The sequence below is a fragment of the Babylonia areolata genome, chromosome 21 (assembly GCF_041734735.1).
Source record: "Babylonia areolata isolate BAREFJ2019XMU chromosome 21, ASM4173473v1, whole genome shotgun sequence".
In the NCBI taxonomy this organism is placed as follows: Eukaryota; Metazoa; Mollusca; class Gastropoda; order Neogastropoda; family Buccinidae; genus Babylonia; species Babylonia areolata.
The window spans coordinates 48,614,284-48,634,115 of record NC_134896.1 but is presented as its reverse complement, the minus strand read 5'-3'; the positions used below and the strand labels follow the sequence as shown (position 1 = coordinate 48,634,115).

General features: G+C 44.9%; 1 protein-coding gene across 2 annotated transcripts in view; it reads right to left on the bottom strand.

Annotated features, from left to right (window-relative positions):
- LOC143295699 (HEAT repeat-containing protein 5B-like) overlaps positions 1-19,832 on the bottom strand; it is a 189,783-nt gene that overhangs the window by 2,677 nt on the left and 167,274 nt on the right. For both annotated transcript variants that reach the window (XM_076607319.1, XM_076607320.1), the window contains 11 exons: positions 19,003-19,106; positions 15,492-15,569; positions 14,748-14,816; positions 12,472-12,648; positions 11,351-11,582; positions 8,130-8,405; positions 7,291-7,453; positions 6,313-6,425; positions 4,887-5,032; positions 2,811-2,979; positions 557-781 (listed from right to left, as the gene is read on the bottom strand). In XM_076607319.1, the coding sequence (XP_076463434.1) occupies positions 557-781; positions 2,811-2,979; positions 4,887-5,032; positions 6,313-6,425; positions 7,291-7,453; positions 8,130-8,405; positions 11,351-11,582; positions 12,472-12,648; positions 14,748-14,816; positions 15,492-15,569; positions 19,003-19,106 (1,752 nt within the window). The remainder of the gene's footprint in view (positions 1-556; positions 782-2,810; positions 2,980-4,886; positions 5,033-6,312; positions 6,426-7,290; positions 7,454-8,129; positions 8,406-11,350; positions 11,583-12,471; positions 12,649-14,747; positions 14,817-15,491; positions 15,570-19,002; positions 19,107-19,832) is intronic.

The window sequence follows — 19,832 nt, the reverse complement described above, 5'->3', positions numbered from 1 at the left end:
ATACTTCAATGGGGTAAGAATGGCTTACTTTTCAAAGCGGGTTTGATTTGGGTCTGTACATGGTGTAACACATACCGTCTTCCAAGAATTTTTTGCTATAAATCTACAGAAGTACTGACCTGAAAGTATGGGTCTGCAATAGTGCATTTTCGAAGTTTAGCAGTGAACCTGAAGCAAGGTCTTCTACCTGCTTGACTGTTTACAGATCTCAAATCAAATCTTGCTAAAACAATCGGAAAAATCAAACCCAAACAAAATGAATGATGGTGGTACGCGTCTGAAAAACACAGTGTGGAGCTATGACGATTGCATGGGAAATGGATGTCTGCCATGATACATCTGCCCCATAGCCCCACAATATATTTTCTCTCACACACAAACACAAACATACTACACACAAACACAAACACATACAAACACATATCCACACACACTACACACACACACTACACACACAAACACACATCCACACACACAAACACACACACACTACACACACACACACACATCCACACACATCCACACACACACACACACCAGACACACCGACACTGACCAGGCTTCCCGTAGTGCAGCAGTGTGATGACGGCGCTCTGCAGCAGACGCAGCCAGTCAGCGGCGACGGCTTCCTCCTTCATCAGTTCACTGGTACAGAGCAGCGTGAGGGACTGGAGGCAGGCGGCAATGACGGTGGGGGCGGTGGTCTCCGCTGACCGGGCCGCCAGCTCCCGCACCACGCTGGTGGTCAGGTGCAGGATGGTGGGCAGGATTGTCACTGCCCCTGTCAACCCACAACAGTGCACACACACACACACACCCCTCACTATCATGGTTCTGAAACAACGACTCATCAACTGTCTCACTCACGCCGGACGTTAAAAACAATGGCGTCTGACCTAGTTTCTTCTTAGGTCACAAGGCAGACAACAGAATTAGACAAAGGGGCTTTAACGGAGCTGTATAACAAACATACAAATGTGGAGTGTTTGACTAGAGATGATGCATCCGCCAAGGAAGCGAGTGAATCTTGAGCGCTCTGGTTCGAATCACATCGGCAGTCGCCAATATTTTCTCCCCCTCCACTAGACCTTGAGTAATGGTCTGGACACTAGTCATTTGGATGAGACGACAAACTAAGGTCCTATGTGCAGCATGCACAAAGTGCACATAAAAGAACCCAAGGCAACAAAAGGGTTGTCCCTGACAAAATTCTGTAGAAAAATCTACTTCGATAGGAAAAAAAACTGCAGGCATGTAAAAATACACACACAAAAAATAGTGGCGCTCTCAGTGTAGCGACGCGCTCTCCCTCGGGAGAGCAGCCCGAATTTCACACAGATAAATCTGTTGTGACAAAAAAAGAGTAGAGATACAATTACCCCCCCCCCCCCCCCCCCCCCCAATGAAATTCCATGGACCCCAAAACACCATGAAAAATTTGCAAGTGAAGAACAAAATTAGCCTAATCACACACACACACACACACACACACACACCAACATACTAACACAAAATTAACACACACACACACACACACACACACAGACATAGATACACACACACACACAAAACAAAACATACAACCGATACACATGCACACACACAACATACAACAATGCACACACAGAGTACATACACATACCACACAAGCGCCACCCGTCCCACCCACACAACACCTCACCCCATCCACCCACACACAACCCCCAACCCCAACTTGGGTACTGAGTGTTGTATTTTAATACCAGGCTGTGCCTAGTTTCTCGTAAAGGGCAAGGAGTCTTAATTCATTCATTTATCATTATTATCATTATCATTGTTGTTGCTGTTACTACCCTTGCTGTTGTTATCATAATCATCATTATTATCAATTTCTTCCATCATTACTATCATTATTATTGCTATTGTTGTTGTCATTTATTTATATATTAAATCATTTGATTATTTATTCATGTTATAAACTCTCCTTGATTTACGGGCTTATTTATTATTGTAACCTACTGGTTTATATTTGAAGGTCGTTTTACATGTTTTCAGTAATTTCTTATAACGAGTGTGAAATGACGGGCGCAATAGCCGAGTGGTTAAAGCGTTGGACTGTCAATCTGAGGGTCCCGGGTTCGAATCACGGTGGCGGCGCCTGGTGGGTAAAGGGTGGAGATTTTTCCGATCTCCCAGGTCAACATATGTGCAGACCTGCTAGTGCCTGAACCCCCTTCGTGTGTATATGCAAGCAGAAGATCAAATACGCACGTTAAAGATCCTGTAATCCATGTCAGCGTTCGGTGGGCTATGGAAACAAGAACATACCCAGCATGCACACCCCCGAAAACGGAGTATGGCTGCCTACATGGCGGGGTAAAGAACGGTCATACACGTAAAAGCCCACTCGTGTGCATACGAGTGAACGCAGAAGAAGAAGAAGAGTGTGAAATGGAGACTGATGGCAGGCGCATGGATATTTGATGCAGCTGAGGCTGTGTGCTTCTGAGCGTATGCAAATCAGCTGACTGGCTTATGTATGTCTGTATTTTTTTACTATATAGAATTTAACCGTGTGCCACCACACCAAGCATCTCCTTTTAAGGACAATAAATTATCTTGTGATCTTGTAACCCCCCAACCCCCACCCCCTCACCACACCCAACGCTGCACACTGACCCATGGGCGAGCAGAGCTGCATGAGGTAACCCCCCCAACCCCCACCCCCTTACCACACCCAACGCTGCACACTGACCCATGGGCGAGCAGAGCTGCATGAGGTAACCCCCCCAACCCCCACCCCCTCACCACACCCAACGCTGCACACTGACCCATGGGCGAGCAGAGCTGCATGAGGTCCGGCATGAGGAGCACCACGGAGGAGAGGAGGGCGAAGGCGGAGTCCGGCAGGCGGGACAGGTTGGTGGGCACCTGGAAGCCTGTGCTGGCCGCTGCAGGGTTCAGGGCCGGCAGGTGCCGCACCAGGGCACACAGGCACACCTGGCACGACGCACAGCACGTTAGGCGGGAAAACCAACAACAACAACTCACCAGAAGATGTGAATGGCGGAGCATTATTTCCTTAATTTGCCTACCATTTACAGTTCAGTTCAGTTAACTACTCAAGGAGGAGTTACTGTGTTCGGGCAAATCCATATACGCTACACCATATCTGCCAAGCAGATGCCTGACCAGCAGCGTAACCCAACGCGCTTAAGCCTAATCACACACACGCTCAGTCACTAACATGATTTCCTCAATTTTGCCTACCATTTTACAGCTCAGTTCAGTTACTCAAGGAGGAGTTACTGCGCCTAGGCAAATCCATACATGCTACACCATATCTGCCAAGCAGATGCCTGACCTGCTAGCAGCGTAACCCGACGCGCTTAAGCCTAATCATACACACACTCAGTCACTGTTAAGGAAAAAAACAAACATTTCACGTTCGTGAAAAACAACAACAACAACAAAAACATAACAGAAAATGTGAACGGTGGAGCACGATTTCCTCATTTGCCTACCATTTACAGTTCAGTTCAGTTAACTACTCAAGGAGGCGTCACTGCGTTCGGACAAATCCATATACACTACACAACATCTGCAGGGTTCTGGGCCGGCAGGTGCCGCACCAGGGCACACAGGCACACCTGGCACGACGCACAGCACGTTAGGGGGGAAAACCAACAACAACAACGACAATTCACCAGAAGATGTGAATGGTGGAGCATGATTTTCTCAATTTTGCCTTCCATTTTACAGCTCAGTTCAGTTACTCAAGGAGGAGTCACTGCGTTCGGGCAAATCCATATACGCTACACCATATCTGCCAAGCAGATGCCTGACCAGCAGCGTAACCCGACGCGCTTAAGCCTAATCACACACACTCAGTCACTGTTAAGGAAAAAACAAACATTTCACGTTCGTGAAAAACAACAACAACAACAAAAACATAACAGAAAATGTGAACGGTGGAGCATGACTTCTTCATTTGCCTACCATTTACGGTTCAGTTCAGTTCAGTTAACTACTCAAGGAGGCGTCACTGCGTTCGGGCAAATCCATATATGCTACACCACATCTGCCAAGCAGATGCCTGACCAGCAGCGTAACCCAAGGCGCTTCGTCAGGCCTTGAGGTTAAAAAAAAGGAAAAGGAAAAAAAAAGGATACATCACTACAAAAAAAGAAGAAAAAAAAAGAGAACTGAAGAAAATCTACTGGGAAGAAAAATAGTAACAGGGAAAAACAAAATTACAATCCCCTTTGTTCTCTCTCTATCTTCACTTTCCTTTGCAAGGGATGACTGACTGACCTTCAATCGTGGCTTTTCCTCATCAAAAAAGTCGTCAAAAAAAATGTGGAGTGATGGCCTAGAGGTAGCGCGTCCACCTAGGAAGCGAGAGAATCTGAGCACGCTGGTTTGAATCACGGCTCAGTCGCCGATATTTTCTCCCCCTCCACTAGCCCTTGAGTGGTGGTCTGGACGCTAGTCATTCAGATGAGACGATAAACCGAAATCCCGTGTGCAGCATGCACTTAGCACACGTAAAAGAACCCACAGCAACAAAAGGGCTGTTCCTGGCATAATTCTGTAGAAAAATCCACTTCGATAAAAAAACAAAAAAACAAATAAAACTGCATGCAGGAAAAAATACAGAAAAAAATGGGTGGCGCTGTAGTGTAGCAAAACGCTCTCCCTGTTGTGATAAAAAGAAATACAAATACAAATAAATGCTATGCTATGCTTAAGACGGGCTGAGCAAGATTCTCACAACAAAACCCCCCTGCTGGTGAAAACGATCAGTCATTCTGTCTGTTCTCAGCTCCCACACCCCACCCCCCACTCCCCCCTGCCCTGTGCAGCCCAGCCCAGCCCAGCCCAGCCACATACACACTGCTCCATACCTCCAGAGTGGCAAAGACGACGGATCGTTCCACGACAAAGTCACCGGTGGTGCCTCCCTCCCCTGCTGCGTCCTGGGCAGAACTGTCAGTGGTGTCCATGGAGTCCGTACTGCTCTCCGTGCCCGTGGATGGAGAGATGTCCTTTTCTGCACACACACACACACACACACACACACACACACACACACACAATAACTGGCTGGTTAGAGCTGATATTCTATTAAAAAAAAACAAAAAAAAAAAACACCCTCTTGTTGTTAGGCAAAGCTACGAAAATGTTTTCCCCCATCTTCATACCAGCCGCGTTTATTAGCAACAAATAAAACCCCAGCAAAAAGCAAGCAAGGTACATACTGGATTTTTATGGAATAATTTCAAAACACTGAAAAAAAATAAAATAAAATAAATGAAATAAAAAATCCGTCTTTGTCAGGAATCCTGGTGAAACGCACACTGTATCTTGTGAGCTGGATTTTGCCCTCTACATAAACACAGCTCACAGGTTAGGATGTCAGTCATTAACCCTCTATATTCAGACTTGTTCCTCTTGAGATTGCACTGTGTTCGTTTGTTCAGCAAAATCAACGTTACCATCAAAAAGAATACAAAAAGTAGTACAGTCTGCATTTCAGACTGCATGCCAAACACAGCTCACTCCATCAAGGTTCAGCAGTCAAAGGATTAAAAAAAAAACAAAAAAACAAGTCATGTCATTTTTTTTTTTTTAATACAAATTCTTATACAGAATTCTTTAAAAAAAAATAAAAAAAAAGGAAATTTTCTATCTAAAATTACGTTTAAATAACATACTTACCGTGACCCAACTAGTGCAGACTCCGGCAGGGGTCTGACATTCCTGTCCTGTGCAAACTACTATCCGCCTATGCGGAGAAAACGAAACTACGGCCGATAGCCTCCCGGAAATAGGTAACCTCCCCTTTGTCCCGCTGGCTAGCGCCCTCTTTTTCCGGAAGCCATTATTTTTTTTTTTTTTTTAAAGTGTATGAACCCTGTTGTGCAACAAACAACTATCTACCTGAAGATCTAGTCATCAGCCCCATCCACATGTAATATGCAGTTTCTGTTCAAACGTGCATGCATGCGTGCGTGCGTGCATGCATGCATGTGCCTGTGTCTGTGTGTGCCTGTATGTGTGTGTGTGTGTCTGTGTGCAGTGCGTGCATGTGTGAGTATGCACAAGTTTTTATATTGATATGCACTTGTATGTATCTTAATTTCTACTGTATCTATGTTTGTGTATGATTTTCAATTTTTGTTCATATCTTGTTATGTACTATCCCCCCCAATATTCCTTGTGACCCCGGTACACTTGGTAATAAAGACATATTCTATTCTATTCTATTCTATTCTGTAGACCTAGCAGCTGTTTTCAGATCAGAAGGGCCAGGTAGGGTTGGGGAGGTACCTTTGGCTCTGGTCCTGTCAGAGTCCATGTTCTCCTTGGCGGCCCTCAGCACCTGTTTGACCACACTGATGGCGTGCTGGTGGGCGTCCACGTTTTCCCGGGTCAGGATCACCCTGTAACACACAGGATCTCTGCTCAACAAACCTCCCCAAAGTTTCTTCTCATCATTTCTTCCTTGCAGTTCGCAAGGCTTTTCCCCATGTGCAACTGTTTCAAATCGAAGGTCTTAACACCATTTAGGGGGGTAACATTGCTATGTTTTCAGTACAATGCATGCCAGAGCGATTCACATCTTTTCAACACCCATGAAAATGAAGAAAAGCTCCTAAATGCCTGGGTATAGACAGGTCAAAATGCACACAGAAACAAAAGTGAATGTGGCAGTTTGAGCCCACAAACACTAAAGAATAAGGAGAGATCTTCATTCTCCATCCAGAATCACACACACACACACACATAAACAAACCAAGAGACACTAGCTGACCAAGAACTCAGCAGCCCACACCACCTGACATCCCCCACAGACACATACTGCATATGCACAGAGATGCCAACCCCTGTCAAGTGTTTGTAGGAACAATCAGGAAATTTGGCAGGAACATTTTGAATTTGGTTGGAACACTCGGACTCCGAGACACATCAGCAAACGTATTTTCTATCTCCAAGGCATACAAACACTTGGGCCTACCTGCAACACAATGTAACTGCTATGATTAGGCTGACTGGTCCACTCAATGTTGTTCCAATTGTAAACATGCATGCAATCAGCTAATCATCATCATGTGAGACCAAGGTTAGTAGTGGCTGCCCTGGTGTCGTGATTGATAGGCCTAGAGCGTCTGGGTAATGTTATGACAGGAAAGCATGTGACTATGCTATGTCAGAACAGGCGTACTGTCAGAACAAACTACGATCAAATGTAACAAAATACGGCGAAATCGTAGCTGTTGGCATCTCTGCACGCACAACCCTACCCACCTGTGCATGACGTTGAGCAGCTCCCGGCACAGCACGGGGTCCTGGCCCATCTGTCGGCGCGGCCAGGCGCTGTCCAGCAGGGTGTAGAGCGCCTTCAGGCACTGCACCACCGTCACCTCCTCCAGCATGGCCGTCGTGGAGCATAGTGACTCCATCGAGATGCCTGCAGTCATACACACACACATGCATGGATCAGTTTAGAATGCCAAGCAAGAATAAACAAAATTAGAATAGTGTATTTGCATTTGTATTTCTTTTTATCACAACAGATTTCTCTGTGTGAAATTCGGGCTGCTCTCCCCAGGGACAGCACGTCACTACACTACAGTGCCACCCATTTTTTTGTATTTTTTCCTGCGTGCAGTTTTTTATTTGTTTTTCCTATCAAAGTGGATTTTTCTACAGAATTTTGCCATGAATAACCCTTTTGTTGCCGTGGGTTATTTTACATGCGCTAAGTGCATGCTGCACACGGGACCTTGGTTTATCGTCTCATCCGAATGACAAGCGTCCAGACCACCACTCAAGGTCAAGTGGAGGGGGAGAAAATATCGGTGGCTGAGCCGTGATTGGAAGCAGTGCGCTCAGAGTCTTTCGCTTCCTATGCGGACATGTTACCTCTATGCCATCACTCCACTCAGGCCATTCCTCCACTCCACAAAACACACACACACACACACACACACAAACACACACACAACACACACACACACACACACACACACAACACACACACACACACACACACACACACAACACACACAACACACACACGCACAAACACACATACTCAACACACACACACACACACACACACACACACACTACACACCACTGACCCAGAATCAAGTAGAACCGGTCCTTGTTGACCTCCTCAGGCTTCATGTTGGCCAGGGCGTTGGCCGGCTGCAAGGTCAACGACCCCAACGCCGGCTTGCTCCCCTCTGGAGAAGACTCTGCCCCGTCCCCCAGCTGAGCGAAGCCCTTCTCGTTCAGCCAGATGGCCAGGGCGTACAGGATCGGGGGCCACGAGCGCTTGTAGTGGCCCCTGGCCGTGTCCATGGTGTCCGGGTGGTAGAATGCTCCTCCCTCCTGTGGCAGCTGACTGGAGAACTCTGCAGGGATAACCACAACACAGTGTTTTAAGCGGGGACACGGCAGTGCAAAAGAGACCAAAATCATGATTTTTCATGCTTTGGGTTTTTGATGAATTTTGATTCTTGAACATCTCTTCTATCATATACATAAGTTTTTCCACTGCCAATAAAGATTGCTTGCTGGATCATGAAAGAGTTTATTAATAATTTTTTGTTCAATTTCAACGTAAGTCGTCAAGTTTCTGGCCTTGACAACATACCTTGGACTTGCTCAATGATGAGTAAACCTACAACCATGAGACTTTGCAGGATTGTTTTATGACATGTTATTGAAGTTTTGTCACGAGTATGTATGAAAATATTCTCTGGGTTTTAATTCATAGCAGTTCCAATCTTTTTACCCATTGTAAATTTTGAGGATTTCACAATACCAAAAATTTCAAAAATTCATAAAAAGTACAATAACTGAAGAATCAACACAATCTCATATGAAAATGAAGGTAATGTCATTGTGTATCAAGTCCACATAACAAAAAGTGTCTGCATGCACCACATGCACCACAAACCCAATTTCTTTGATACATTGTTTGGCGGCCATTTTGATTTGTTTCCATAGCAACGGGTATTCACAGAAATCTAAGAACACTTTTTTTTGTGATCCACAAGTGATGATACACATAGTAGACAAAAAAGAGAGAGATATAGTCGGAGAGAAAAAAAAAAGTTGCTGTTTGACTGTAGTGTCTGGCCTTAAAGCCTGAACCGGACTATAAATGGCGGGCGATTTGAATCAAGCCAGTTTCTCACCAGAGTCCGACACTGTGACGTCGGTGAAGGTTTATTCAAAATAAAAGCCTAATAAAGCTACGGTTTGGCTTCATTTATGGCAGAGAGCGAGATTTGCCTAGCAGCTTCCAATCTAGACCTGAATTGACTTTGGAAAGTACAAAATGTGTCAGCTACACGTAATACAAAATTTGAATGCAGAGAAAAGGGGCGCAACCGAAACCTTGCTCTCGGGAGTTAAGACTTTAAGGCAAAGGTCTGACTTTGTCAGGTCTTTGGAATAGTCTGCATTGTTTTCTCAACCCTGTGGAAAAAAAAAAAAAAAAAAAAAAAAACAGAGAGAGAGAGAGAAAAAAAAGGACAAAAAAGACCACGCTTATTCAGATATGGAAAGCTGCAGATTCATACATAATCAACCAGTAACTACACTATAGCTGAAAGACTAGTCTTGGGATATGCAAAAGATCCTGCTCAGATTCTCTCATATTCTGAGTGTAGGCTGAAAGTTTAATCCGGGAATAAACAAAAGACTATGCTAAAATTCTTCTCATGTTCTGAGTCTGCTCATTGGAATAGAGATAATCATAACTGCTTTTCCTTCAGTCTGACCATTTTGCACTTCCTTATGGTTATTTTGGGGGGTTTTTTTTGGTTTGTGAGCTGGCCTGTCATTCTCCATTTCTCCAGTGTGTGTGTGTGTGTGTGTGTAGTGTGTGTGTGTGTGTGTGTAGTGTGTGTGTAGTGTGTGTGTGTGTGTGTGTGTAGTGTGTGTGTAGTGTGTGTGTGTGGTGTGTGATCTGAAGCCTGTCTCCATATTCTCTTTTCTCCTGTCAGCCGGAGTCCTCCACCCTCCAGTTCCTTCTACCCTACATCTCTTTCTGTCCGTCTCCCTACCGTGCATGGCCTTTCCCTCCTTTTTCCAGCTGCTCTGTCGGTTGTCCACATGACCTTCCTTCCCTCTTCCTTATACCTGTCTCTGTTTATCAGTCACTGACTCTTTTCCCCTCCCCCTCTTTTTGTCAGCGGACAACATATGCCAATCACACACCTTCTCTTCATTATTTCACTGGGGGGTTTTTCTTTGTGTAGAAGGGTTATATTTTCTTTCAATCATCATCTCCATCATAACAAAATCCAATCTACACACCACATCGGTATATAACAGAATGACAACTTGTGACACGTTTGGCAATTGCCATACATGAACAATATGTTCATCACAACAAATCTTATTCCACCCTCCATCTACCCTCTTTCCCCAAACTCACCATTCAACTCAACTCCTCCTACCTCTTCTACCTTTTAACTCTCTCCAGATGACGGAATGCGTGAGCATTCCTACATAAAATGTATTTGATTTCGGACGACGAAATGGAATAGCATCCCCCCCCCAAAAAAAACATCCATCACTCGCTGCAGACATGATTTTGTGATTAGCCAAGCAGAGCGCGCTATTCTGGGTCACTCCATCACCGAATGGTATGATTGGCCAGCCCGTCTCACACACACACACTGACAAAGTCACTGACCAGTCATCTGCTTGCGTACCAGCCTGTTAGCAAAGCAGGTTCTTCACAAAATGTTGTGGAGCGAACAAGGGAGCGACGGCAATGTTTTAGTGTTGCTGAAGTACTTGAAATGCTACAAACTGAAGGGTCGGACACTGAAAAGGTGTATAATGACAAAGAAGAAAGTAAATTACATGCACAAATCGAGCATGGGTATGGTGATTCGGGGTGAAAAACTGGCATTATTTTCTACATAATGGCAAAACTAAAAATAAGATGAGAAATTTGATTTTTTTTTTTTTAATATGTAATAGCCCAACACGTAATAAACCAGTTCTGAAAGTTTCATTTTCTTACTCTGTATTTTGTATTTTTTTGTAATTTATTTTTCCAAACTATTACAAATGGGTCGTCTGTGGGGGAAAAGCAAGGGAGAAAACTTGTCGTCCTGAGTGAGTTAAACATTGTAATGTGAAAACTGACACTTGACCCAACAAAACGTCAACGACCGCCAGTATGTGTGACGACAGGACATTGAACAAAATTCTTCCTCCTACAATACATTTGTCCCCCCTCCCCCCCACACCCAGACCCCCAGACAGACATGTCGTGTCGTGTCGTTTCTTGTTGCGTTCTTTACTGTTTGTCACAGCAGACTTCTCTGCGTACCAGGAGGCAGGGAGAGGAGGGCGTGGTCCTTGAGGGCGTGGAACCAGTGGCTGCTGAGGTTGGCCAGCTCCGGCTGCACCAGGCTGAGCAGGCTCTCCCCGCTGTGCTCGTAGCTGTCCTGCATCCCCAGCTCCTCCTCCTCCTCCTCCTTCCCCACTCCTCCTCCTCCTCCACCCCGGCACAGCTGGGAGGCCTGGGTCTCCTTCTCCCTGTTGATGGCCACGATGTACACCTGGCAGGGAAGGAGCACGTAGAGAGGTCAGTGAGGGTGACACAGGAACCTGTTGTGTTGTGTTGTGTCGTGTCGTGTTGTGTCGTGTCGCTCAGCTGCCAATACAGAGAGTTCCTGTGGGTGTGAGTTCGAATCCCGCTCTCGCCCTTTCTCCAAAAGTTTGACCGGAAAATCAAAGTGAGTGTCCAGTCATTCAGATGAGACAATAAACTGAGGTCCCGTGTGCAGCATGCACTTTGGTGCACTGAAAAAGAACCCATGGCAACGAGAGTGTTGTCCTCTGGCAAAATTCTGTATAGTAGAAATCCACTCTGATAGGTACACAAATATATATGCACGCACTCAAGGCCTGACTAAGCACACTGGCTTATTCTGCTGGTCAGGCATCTACCGAGCAGGTGTGGTGTAGCGTATATGGATTTGTCCGAATGCAGTGACACCTCCTTGAGAAACTGAAACTGAAACATTGTGTTGTGTTGTGTCATATCCTGTTGTGTCATGTCTAGTCATACTGGGTCAGGCCAGGTCAGGATCAGGATCAGGATGGGATGGGATGGGATGTGTTGTGTTGTGTTGTGTCGTGTTGTGTTTCGTCCTGTTGTGTTGTGTTGTGTTGTTAACTGTTTGTCACAAAAGATTTCTTTGCGTCAAATTTGGGTCGCTTTCCCCGGGTAGAGAAGGTCACCATGGTGTAGTGCCACCTCTTTTTTTTTCTATTCTTTTCTGTCCACAAAAAAAAAAAAAAAAGTTATCATATAAAACAAAAATACTGACACTGACAGCAAATAAAAACAGGAAAACACACACACACACACACACACACACACACACATACAAAAAAACAACAACAAATACTGACAAACAGACACACAGACTGCTGCTAACCCACCTCCGCCCAGGCCCGGATGACGGCCAGCTTCTCCATGGTGGAGGCGCTCTCGTTGTAGAGCTGGGTTCGAGCCTTGCCGCTGTTCAGCTTGGCCAGGGACGACACCAGCAGCTGGTGTACCCGCCTCAGGTCGTTCAGGTCACGGGCCACCCCACTACCGATCCACTTGCTGCACACCTACACACAGCAGGCCCCCAAGGTGGTTGGGGTGGGAATCAGAGGACGCTGTATCCATGTATCTTGGGGGGGGATGAGAGGGCGATGGGGGGTTGGGGGGTAGGGGGGGGGGGGGGGGGATCAGTGGACACTGTATCCGGGGGCGGGGCGGGGGGAGGAATCAGTGGACACTGTATATCCATGTATCTTGGGGGGGGATGAGGGCGGATGAGGGGGGGGGGGGGGGGAATCAGTGGACACTGTATCCATGTATCTTGGGGGGTAGGAGAGGGGGGCAGGGGGGGCGGGGGGGGGGGGGAATCAGTGGACACTGTATCCATGTATCTTGGGGGGGGATGAGGGCGGATGAGGGGGGGGGGGGAATCAGTGGACAGTGTATCCATGTATCTTGGGGGGTACGAAAGGGGGGGGGGGGGGAATCAGTGGACACTGTATCCATGTATCTTGGGGGTAGGAGAGGGGGGGTGGGGGGTGGGAAATCAGTGGACGCTGTATCCATGTATCCTGGGGGGTAGGAGAGGGGGGGTGGGGGTGGGGTGGGGGGGGGAATCAGTGGACACTGTATCCATGTATTTTGGGGGGTAGGAGAGGGGGGCGGGGGGAATCAGTGGATACTGTATCCATGTATCTTGGGGGGTAGGAGAGGGGGGCAGGTGGGGGGAATCAGTGGACGCTGTATCCATGTATCTTGGGTGTGTGTGTGGGGGGGGGGATCAATGGATGTTGTATCCATGTATCCATCTTCTTGTTGAAAAAGTATCATTCGTAAATAAAAGACATGGCTGAATATCCTAATGTCCAACACTATTTCAAGGTTCAACGATAACGCTATTGTATTTTGAGGGCAGGTATATATGTAGGTCAGGTAAGAGTGTGTATATCTATATCTATCTATATCTATCCATATCTATCTATCTACCTACCTCTCTCTCTCTCTTTCTGTATATATATATATATATGTGTGTGTGTGTGTGTGTGTGTGTGTGTGTAGGTATGGTAGGTTAGCAGATGTGTGCTAGTGCCTTAATTCCCTTTTGTGTGTATACCACATGCAGGTGACAAAACAACACGTTTAAGATCCCATAATCCGTATCTGTGCTCTGTGGGTTACAGAAACTAGCACATGCCCAGTATGCTCACCCTTAAAAACCATTCTCTGCACTGAAACGACTAGCATATGAACAACTGCATGAACCACAAACAGACGAAAAGTACAGGAAAATTATCTCCACTTCCAAAAACAGAAGGGGGGTGAGCAAAATAACATCAAGAGGGGAAAATTTATAGCGAAATACATCTAATAATTTGCCTGTCATAATTTCTCTTTTCAATTTGTCAACCTGAACCCAACCATTCACTGTCTTTCCAAATGAAACGTCCAAATTTAAACAGCAAGGTATTGTACAGTGCCCTGACCTGACCCCACCATGTCACAGATAGGCATTAAAAAAACAAAGTGTCACCAACATAGTGTGCAAAACGTAAAGGACCTGAATAAAATATGGTGCAAATGTAAATGATCTGAAATAAACCCAGCTTAACAAATAAAGTACAAATGTACACAACCTGAAACAAACCAAACTGAATAAATATGGTATCAACGTTAACAAGTTGAAATAAACCACACTGAATAACTACGGTATCAAAGTTAACAAGTTGAAATAAACCAAGCTGAATATTTATGGTATCAACGTTAACAAGTTGAAATAAACCACGCTGAATAACTATGGTATCAAAGTTAACAAGTTGAAATAAACCAAGCTGAATATTTATGGTATCAACGTTAACAAGTTGGAACAAACCAAACTGAATAAATATGGCATCAACGTTAGCAAGTTGAAATAAACCAAGCTGAATAACTAACTGAGTTGAAATAAACTGAATAAATACAGTACAAATGTAAAGAACTGAGTGGAAATAAACCAACCAAGATAAACACACAGTACAAATGTTGAGTTGAAATAAATCCATGTATAAATCAACTTTTCTTTGCTAAAGAATAAGACGCTAAAAAAAAAGAGGCTTACTTAAGAAACGAAAACTAGTGTAAGCGAATGCTGGCATTCACAGTTCAAGCAGCACACACACAGAGTACATACGTCACAGGCAGCAGCCGTGACATCAGAGGATGTGTCTGGAGCAAAGGCCGGACGTAAGGCTGCCCCCACCTGCAGCACAGATCAACCATATTACCAAATGCAAACATAATTCAAAGTCATCTGAACACTCATTTTGAAACTGAATAATGTATTGCAAAAGATATACACAGTCTCCTGTCCACGTCTTATTCTGAATGGGAATGTTATAAAAACACATTTCACAGGGAGAACAACTTTAAAAAAAACATAATATAAAAAAAAAAAGGAAAGGAAAATCATATCCGGAACACTCTGTATGCTGTATCCACAAATACTTGGCACAGTTAAGAATAGGAAATTTTCTTCCTAAAATTACGTTTAAGTAACATACTTACCGTGACCCACTAGTGCAGACTCCGGCAGGGGTTTGACATTCCTGTCCTGTGCAAACTACTACCTGCCTATGCGGAGAAAACGAAAGTAGCTACGGCCGATAACCTCCTGTAGTAGGTTACCTCCCCTTCGCATCCCTGACTAGCGCCTCATTAATAACTTTTTTTTTTCGTAAGTAGCGCAAGCAAAAACAAACAACACCGACCTCCATACCACAACCATCTCTCTCTCCCTCATCCCTTCCCTTTCCATTCTTGATCCCCTCACCCAACACACCTTCGCCATCCCTCATCAAATCCACCTCCCCTCCCCACCTCTTCCCCCTACCCTCCCAAAGCCCAGAAAACAGGGAGGATGGCTGTGATGTCTGACCTGTGCTTGGTACTGTTCCAGGATAACACAGCCAGGGAACTCGGGTTCTGGCACTTTGGCGAACCGACTGATTATCTCCTGCAAGCACACAATGTATGTATTAACTTCACAGGGAACTCTCGCTCCGGCACTTTGGCAAACCGACTGATGATCTCCTGCAAGCACACAATGTATGTATTAACTTCACAGGGAACTCTTGTTCTGGCACTCTGGCAAACCGACTGATTATCTCCTGCAAGCACACAATGTATGTATTAACTTCACAGGGAACTCTCGTTCTGGCACTTTGGCAAACCGACTGATGATCTCCTGCAAGCACACAATGTATGTATTAACTTCACAGGGAACTCGGGCTCTGGCACTTTGGCAAACCGACTGATGATCTCCTGCAAGTACACAATGTATGTATTAACTTCACAGGGAACTCGGGCTCTGGCACTTTGGCAAACCGACTGATGATCTCCTGCAAGCACACAATGTATGTATTAACTTGACAGGGAACTCTCGTTCTGGCACTTTGGCAAACCGACTGATGATCTCCTGCAAGCTAACAATGTATGTATTAACTTCACAGGGAACTCTCGCTCTGGCACTTTGGCAAACCGACTGATGATCTCCTGCAAGCACACAATGTATGTATTAACTTGACAGGGAACTCTCGTTCTGGCACTTTGGCAAACCGACTGATGATCTCCTGCAAGCACACAATGTATGTATTAACTTGACAGGGAACTCTCGTTCTGGCACTTTGGCAAACCGACTGATGATCTCCTGCAAGCTAACAATGTATGTATTAACTTCAGTGTACAATGACTTTCCTTCAAGGTGATGCTGCTGTGTCTGTCTGCTGACAATGAACGTGGCCACTTCTGCAACACTGGCAAACAATTACCATTTGGAATAACTGCAGCTCAGTAATACTGGTTAACAATTATTATTTGGAGTAACTGCAGCTCAATAACACTGGTTAACAATTACCATTTGGAGTAACTGCAGCTCAATAACACTGGTTAACAATTACCATTTGGAGTAACTGCAGCTCAATAACACTGGTTAACAATTACCATTTGGAGTAACTGCAGCTCAATAACACTGGTTAACAATTACCATTTGGAGTAACTGCAGCTCAATAATACTGGTTAACAATTACCATTTGGAATAACTGCAGCTCAATAACACTGGTTAACAATTACCATTTGGAGTAACTGCAGCTCAATAACACTGGTTAATAATTCCCATCTGGAGTAACTGCAGCTCAATAACACTGGTTAACAATTAACACTGAGTAACTATAGCTCAATAACACTGGTTAACAATTAACACTGAGTAACTGCAGCTCAATAACACTGGTTAACAATTACCATTGAGTAACTGCAGCTCAATAACACTGGTTAACAATTACCACTGAGTAACTGCAGCTCAATAACACTGGTTAACAATTACCATTGAGTAACTGCAGCTCAATAACACTGGTTAACAATTAACACTGAGTAACTGCAGCTCAATAACACTGGTTAATAATTCCCATCTGGAGTAACTGCAGCTCAATAACACTGGTTAACAATTAACACTGAGTAACTATAGCTCAATAACACTGGTTAACAATTACCACTGAGTAACTGCAGCTCAATAACACTGGTTAACAATTACCACTGAGTAACTGCAGCTCAATAACACTGGTTAACAATTACCATTTGGAGTAACTGCAGCTCAATAACACTGGTTAACAATTAACACTGAGTAACTGCAGCTCAATAACACTGGTTAACAATTACCACTGAGTAACTGCAGCTCAATAACACTGGTTAACAATTACCATTTGGAGTAACTGCAGTTCAATAACACTGGTTAACAATTACCACTGAGTAACTGCAGCTCAATAACACTGGTTAACAATTACCATTTGGAGTAACTGCAGCTCAATAACACTGGTTAACAATTACCATTTGGAGTAACTGCAGCTCAATAATACTGGTTAACAATTACCATTTGGAGTAACTGCAGCTCAATAACACTGGTTAACAATTACCACTTGGAATAAACTGCAACTGAGTAAGAAGTCCTAATTCCTGATATTGGTACAGAGAAGCCCCAGTTTTGGAATTCACACCAAAAACAGCGGGACAACAATTTTGCAACAGTCATCCTGGCACTGTGATGGAAAATCTTTAACAGTAATATCAGAAAAATCTATAACTCTGGCTTAAAAACAGAAAACAAAGAGAGAAGCAGAAGACTAAAACAGCAAGAATGCACTTTCTGAACCCACACAGTTCACGTCAGCAATGGACTGCACACATTCACAAGTGGAGTGATGGCCTAGAGGTAACGCGTCCACCTAGGAAGCGAGAGAATCTGAGCGCGCTGGTTCGAATCACTGCTTAGCCGTCGATATTTTCTCCCCCTCTGGTTTGGACTCTAGTCATTCGGATGAGACAATATACCGAGGTCCCATGTGCAGCATGCACTTAGCGCACGTAAAAGAACCCATGGCAACAAAAGGGTTGTTCCTGGCAAAATTCTATAGAAAAATCCACTTCAACAGGAAAAACAAATAAAACTGCACGCAGGAAAAAATACAAAAAAAATGGGTGGCGCTGTAGTGTAGCGACGCGCTCTCCCTGGGGGGAACAGCTGGAATTTCACACAGAGAAATCTGTTGTGATAAAAAGAAATACAAATACAAATACAAAACTCTGAACACAGCACACATGGTGCAGATACAGAAGTCTGGTTTGAACGCTCTTGAAGCTTCATGCCTACCCTGTGACACCCACTGCACACACCCAAGTTGTTCTTTTTTGTTGTTGTTTGTTTGTTTTTGTTTTGTTGCTTATTGCCCAGCCGACCACACAGGGCCACATCAGGGCTGCAAATTGTAAATACCAGTGCCATATGACCTGAAAAATAATGAAAAAATGGAAAAAAAACCCACCAGAAAAAAAAATTAGGCACATTCATGCACATAAACTAAGGCAGTTCCGGAGATGTTGACCAATCTGACGATATTTCACCAGAGGATAAACAAAAAAAAAAAACAACTGACCTAAACATAAACCTAACTTTACATAATAAGCAAGATTACATATAATAACAGGCATACAAAACCAAAATCTGCCACCAAGCACTTCACACATACAAGGCGCAAAAAACAACAACGTAAGAGCACTAATTATCAAGTCCATGAAAAGATAATAATTCAATAGCTTTCTCATAAAAAAAAAATACACACATATCGACCAGGAAGGCAGAAAATCAAAGAAAGGATAGAAAGAAAAAGGGAAAAGACAGAAACAAAAGGAGCAACAGAAAAGAGGAAGTTTCCAGCACAGAATTTCCAGAAGGTGGGGGGGATGTTATTCAAACAAACTGAAAGAGTCCCCGGCCATCCCCACAGATGGTTCAGGTGGGGTTGGGTGGGTGGGTGGGTGGAGGGGGCAGGGCGTGGTCGGGGGAAGGGGGTTGGTGAGGGGACCAGAGTTGGCTGTGGCAGCAGTGACCAGGCACTGACCTCCAGAGCAGACATGCCGGCCAGACGCAGCTGGTTGCTGTCGGACGTGGCCGCTATGAAAGACATGCGTATCAAGTCGCTCAGGTGGGACACCAGGAAACTCCCTGAAACACACCACACAGTACCTCAATTTAATTTTTTTTTTTTTTTAAATTAAACCTTTAAACCCAACCATAATGAAATATAACAGGTCAAACAAACAATCTCACAAGACTGAAGACACCAAGAAGGTTAAAGTCAAGGTTAAAGTTAAACAGGTCCCACAGCCTTATATGGCCATTGGACTAGTAATTTCACATCCACTGTGCTGTTTAGGACTCGGCATAGGAAAGGCATGGGCCCAATCCTCTCCTTCCGCCACTTTTAACCTTTCCTTGCAGGCCCTTTGGTCCAACAGAGATCCAGAACTCAACAATCTGTCCTCCTCTCTCACCTCCCTCTGCACAAGTCACACAGTCACCCTGTAGTGGATTCCCTCCCACTGCAACGTGCTTGGCAACGAGACTGCTGACTCCTTGGCAAAGGAAGGCACTACGAAAGAGCAGATGGACAGGTCTACCAACTACTCTGAATCCAGGACCATCATTAAGGCCAGGCTGCAGAACAAGTGGAAGCAGCAGCATCCATGCCACAACAGAGCAGACCCGTGCTACCTGCTGACTCGAGAGCAGGTAGCCATTTTCAGGCTCAGGACAGACCACAACTGCCTGAAACACCACCTATACACAAAACTCGGCGACACAGAGCAGTGCCCCTGCAGAACAGGCAGCCAGACAACAGAACATCTGCTGCAGTCCTGCCCGCTCCACCAAGCGCTCTGAGAGAAAACC